Source organism: Lathyrus oleraceus, chromosome 5 (genome assembly GCF_024323335.1).
Source record: "Lathyrus oleraceus cultivar Zhongwan6 chromosome 5, CAAS_Psat_ZW6_1.0, whole genome shotgun sequence".
In the NCBI taxonomy this organism is placed as follows: Eukaryota; Viridiplantae; Streptophyta; class Magnoliopsida; order Fabales; family Fabaceae; genus Lathyrus; species Lathyrus oleraceus.
Genome location: NC_066583.1, coordinates 98,883,924 through 98,889,108, shown reverse-complemented (window position 1 = coordinate 98,889,108; position 5,185 = coordinate 98,883,924). Strand labels below are relative to the sequence as shown.

Below are 5,185 nucleotides of genomic sequence, written 5' to 3'. Positions count from 1 at the left end.
ATATTTTTCAAGGAACCGTGTTGTGGCTCTTTCTCACATAACTAATGGGAATAACGGTATTGTACACGTCATTTATCCCAAAGACGAGCCCCCGTATTTTGTGAGGATGACGGTTGGACGACACCACTCTAAACGGCCCATGAATCACTCTTGTTTGAGATCCTCACAAATATAACACTAAATATAAAAAATTCTAAATTTTATCTAAATGGTAGGAAAAAATAGTTATTAACCCTAAATTTAAAAATATATATATATTATAAGTAGCTAAAAGAGACTTAAGAAACTACATTTAACTAGGAGCTATTAGTCATATTATAGGATCATACTTAAATAGATCGCCTTCATTTACCTTTAATATACTAATGTCATGAATAGATTCATTATTTTCCTTTTGTATTTTGGCTAAATTTATGAAATTAATACTAATTTCTCTTCTAAAGAATTGTTCATGGAATAAAGTTTCTCGATGCCCCTAGTTTAATATTGAGTTCAAAGGCAGAGTAGTAAACCATGTTAAACTTTCCTTAGTAAAAGAACTAAAAAATATATATTTTATTTTCAAAATTCTTCATTAGCAATTGTTGCTTGAAATTGTGTGGAGTATACATAGTCAATCAAATACTTTACCATTTTAATTCTTGAAATTCCTTTGTTAAGCACTACCGCAACTTAGTAGACTTTTATCTAACTCTAAGGTTATCAAACTCATAACTAAACATATTGCAATAAAATCACATCGATTAACATCAAAGCTTACTTGTTCATCAAACTTCACAATATCCAACAAATATGAGTTAGCTTAGAGAGAGCCAAGAAAACACAAAATACTAAGAATATAGGTTACACATTTCTAAACAAATATGAAAAAAAGTGTTAAACCTAAGGAATGAATGATAATCCCTTGCAATCTCTTAACTGCAAGTGATCTTTGATGTTGCACCTCTCGATGTCAAAATGCTTAGAACTTGATATGGGGAGGAAATTGTGTCTTCTATTGTAATTTTATTTTCAATATTTTACTCTCTAAAGTTATATCTAATTCGGTGAGTGAAGTCATCAACATTCTTCATTATTATCATTATTATATTTTTAAGGTCAATGATTCAGGTGTAGCAAGTGTACTAAATTTTGCAAGTAATAATATTGAAAAGTCTCTACAAGATGAGTAAATCAACATACAAAACTAGCTGATCCTATTGACAATCGATTTCAGGTAGGCATAGGAGGACGCTGCGAATGGGCATTGTTCTTAGTATCAATAAAAACATGACCATCGGTATCTCCAAGGTCTCTTAACCTGTTAAGCTCTGGTAATACTACTGTTGCAAGAACTGGCCTATCTTTCTTGCAGAGTTCTGCACAACCTAATGCTAATTTTGCAAATGATAGAGCCGCTTCAACTGGCCAATCAGTCACCATGGGATCAAGAATCTGCTCGAAACAATCATTTTCGATCGCTTTTTTAACGTGGTGAGTAAGTCCCATGGGAGGCCTTGCTGTGATTATCTGCAGTAGCATTATCCCCAACGAGTAAACATCGGACGTTGTGGTTAACATTCCTGTTTGTTGATACTCGGGATCGATATAGCAGAACGTTCCGGCAGCTGAAGTCATGTAATACTGTGTGACATTGTCAGCTACAGAAGGAGGGACTAATCTCGCGAGACCGACATCGCTTATTTTACTCACGAAATTTCTGTTCAACAGAATATTTGATGGTTTAAGGTCGCGATGCACGATAGGCTCCGGCTTTGTTTGGTGAAGGAAGAGAAGCGCAGTTGAAATCTCGGCTGCTATTTGGAACCTTTTTTGCCATGATAGAGGTCTGCTGTTGTTTTTTCGAAATAATCTATCTTCTAAGCTACCGTGATCCATGTATTCATACACCAAACAACCATGCTCAGGACACGCACCGAGGAGGAGAACCATATTCGGATGTCGAATACAGCTTAGTACCTCAACCTGATCATGCATGGAAAATATAAATTTTGCGGAAAAAAAAAGTTGAAATTCATATGTAATGTAAGAAACAAAAAGTTCATACATATGATTATTACCTCTTGTTGGAATTGCTTCCTGCCTTGAGAAGCTTCGGGACTTAAAAGTTTGATTGCAACTGCGGTGTGATCAAGGTGACCTTTAAACACAGGTCCATATCCACCTTCACCTATTTTCTTTGACGGGGAGAATTTACTGGTAGCAACTTCAATCTCCTCCATTGTATATTTTCGATATCGATTATCGTTGTGAGCAAATGCGGTTAATGCTCGATCCCTCTCTTGTGACTCTTTCATCGCCTTCAGCTCTGCCTCCATTCTTCTCTGTGCCTCCTGTTCAGCCTTCCACTTGGCTTCCTCGGCTGCTTCTAATGCAGCTTTTGCTCTAGCCTTCTCCCTTTCTGCCATCGCAAGAGCTGCCTCTTGAGATAACCTAACTTCCACAACCTTTTTTTCCTCTTCTACTCTCCATTTACGAATTTGGTCGGCCTGTTAACAATCACACGTTTTAGAGTCATTTCGTAAATTTCATTGAGTATGGCTCATGGTTTACTGATAAGTGGACAGGTCGCTCGAGCGGGAACAGTATTTAAACAAAAGTTGTATTCGGTCAATTGTAAACATTTTCTTACTATTGCATAATTTACATCACCTGATTTTTAGCTGAGATTGCTTGCTTGCAAGCTGAGCTGTACATGTCCATAGTTTGCTTCAATTCGAGCCTCAATCTTTTCATCTCCGCTTCGAGATCTCTCTGTAATGAAGTAAAAGACTCAACTGTCAAATTCTTAATATTTTTTAACAGTCTTCATTTGGTCAAAACAGTGTTTCTTGTTCTACAAGAAATACAATTCAGTTAAAAATCCAATATAACAATTGGTCATCAAAAACTTATCTTTCTCTCCACTTACTGACGTAGAAGAAGTCGATGGTGTCCCGCAAGAATCTATTAGATTCATATCAGATCTGTTTGATTCAACCATCAGCCCAAGCGCTGCCATGTCTCTTTCATCCATCGATGCCCAACTTCGTCCACGACTACTCGGTACATCAATATTGCCCATTGACATATTACTTCCTGCACTCCTTGGTCTCGATCCTTTTACCGTACTAATACTGTCAAAAGACCTTGATTCTGATGATCCTTCATAAGTACCACCAGTTCTAGGTAGTATTGACCTGTTAAACAAGAAAATTAAACAAGTCACATCCGCAATCATTTTCAACCATCTCAATCTCAATAAAAGACATTCAGAAGTTGCTAATAATATTATAAGTTTCAAACTTTTAGCACCTCATTCGACCTTCAAATTCACCATATGGCGAGGATGCTTGAACAGGTAAAACTTTCGTTGGGATAATCTGGTTTCCCATGGATCGCACCGCGGATCGAGCCGACACAATCTTCAACTTTGAGATGATGTATACAGAACAATAATCCGGTGCTAATTTGATCATGGTTGTCGGTATATCAGTATTCGCTTTAAATTTTTTGATACTGCCAAAACATTACAAAACACCAATAATCATACAACAAAACTTCACAAAGGACCTGGCTCTAGGGATTATTCTTTGTACATGCAGTTGCGCACAGAGGATACACAATTTCTACCACGAAAAAACTTCGGAAAGGACAAGAAAATACCTTGGCATATGATTCTTTGTTGATGCACCAACAACAATACTATATATGCCATTTCTGTTAGCAAAATCTAATAGTCCTTTCACAACATCATGATGGTCGATTACGGCTTCTTTCATGGTGATCTAAATTCAACAAAATCAACAAAAAATGCTAAATAAACAAAATTCAAAACTAATTTCAAGGAAAATTAAAATACTTACAGTTTTACGTTGACACATTGCACGTAGGTTATTGAAAATGTTCGATACATCATCTTCATCAGGTGGAAAAACATTAGTGCCCTCTGTAATCCACAATGTATTAAAACGAAATATATGAATCATTACAAAATGATGTGATGAAAGTAAGGTAAGAAGGTACCTACGGTTAGGTAAATTTTTGTTTTTAACATGGACAGCAATGATGACAGGATTATCGAGATGAGTAACTGCCCAACGAAAAGCATAAGCACTGTTCTTGTCTTTGTCAACAGCCACCATTGTTATGTTTTGTTGTGGGGGACCAGATGGCGGTTGAAGAGACATGGTGATTTGAAGTTGAGGATTGAGGCCACCGGTACGGTTAGTTTCCGGTGGCGCTGTGGAGGAAGGAAAAGAGGAACGGGGAAATGGAAACGAAAATGGAAGAAAAGAGGTTTGAATGAAATGGAAGGGGACGTGAAACCCCGTGAAATTGATGAGTACGAGGAAAACGAACACAACTAATGATTCCTATGTGTCGTGTTGTGTACGGTTGGTTTTTTTAGTTTGATTTTAATTTAGACAGGGTGTTTTGACAATAAGTTAAAAAAGCAATAACAGAATTTTTTTTCTTTTCTTCTTCTATAGGTGGAAGTATGAACTTTAGTAATTTTCTCAAATATCACACTAAGAAAGAAAAATATGCTATTCGAGTAGATGAAACTGAAAAAACTTTAGGCAGAAAATTCTTCAAAATTCCCTTGTCAATTTTAGAAGTTTTTCCTTTTTTTTTTGTCTTATCTTCTTAATGGTGTTTGTCTTCTGAAATTCGATGGAGTTGTTTTTGTTATTATAGACAAAATTTTGTTTTTATTTTATTTTATAGAATAATTAATATATTTTATTTATATATTTAATGAATATAAAATATATCTTTTTATTTATAATTGTGATAGGGTGAAATAGCTTTTACTCTACCATCTCTATATTAATTAGGGTGTGTAAAAATATTATTAATTAAATCATAATTTTAAATTGAATTGCATTGAATAAAAAAAATTTAACAATTTAAATGGTTAATGGGTTATGTCGAATTTTTATTTCAAATAATTTATTTTTTTAAATAAATATCTAAAATAATCCATTTTTTCACTTATTTTTTAAAATAATTCATTTTCAAATATCAAAATAAAGGAGATGTTAATCCAATTGACATTTGTATATAACACACAAGAGAATGCGTCAATTCAATTCAATTGACGACAGTCTAAAAATACGTAGGAGAGAGAATGTATTAACAATGTCACATATTATAAATAATTAAATTATTTAAATCTGAGTTAAAATTGATTTAAATTATA

The 5,185-nt window shown here is 34.4% G+C and overlaps 1 protein-coding gene across 3 annotated transcripts; it reads right to left on the bottom strand.

Annotated features, from left to right (window-relative positions):
- Positions 1-1,113: 1,113 nt before the first annotated feature.
- On the bottom strand, positions 1,114-4,370 carry LOC127087910 (U-box domain-containing protein 35). 3 transcript variants are annotated; one of them, XM_051028830.1, is made up of 8 exons: positions 4,010-4,368; positions 3,846-3,928; positions 3,646-3,767; positions 3,295-3,498; positions 2,912-3,179; positions 2,653-2,754; positions 2,061-2,489; positions 1,114-1,965 (listed from the first exon to the last, which is right to left on the bottom strand). In XM_051028830.1, the coding sequence occupies exons 1-8, from the start codon at positions 4,167-4,169 to the stop codon at positions 1,213-1,215; spliced, it is 2,121 nt and encodes a 706-aa protein (XP_050884787.1). In that variant the 5' UTR covers positions 4,170-4,368; the 3' UTR covers positions 1,114-1,212. The 3 variants fall into 3 exon arrangements, with proteins under 3 accessions (XP_050884787.1, XP_050884788.1, XP_050884786.1); XM_051028831.1 differs by having other exon boundaries at positions 4,006-4,150; XM_051028829.1 differs by having other exon boundaries at positions 3,846-4,370.
- Positions 4,371-5,185: the final 815 nt, after the last annotated feature.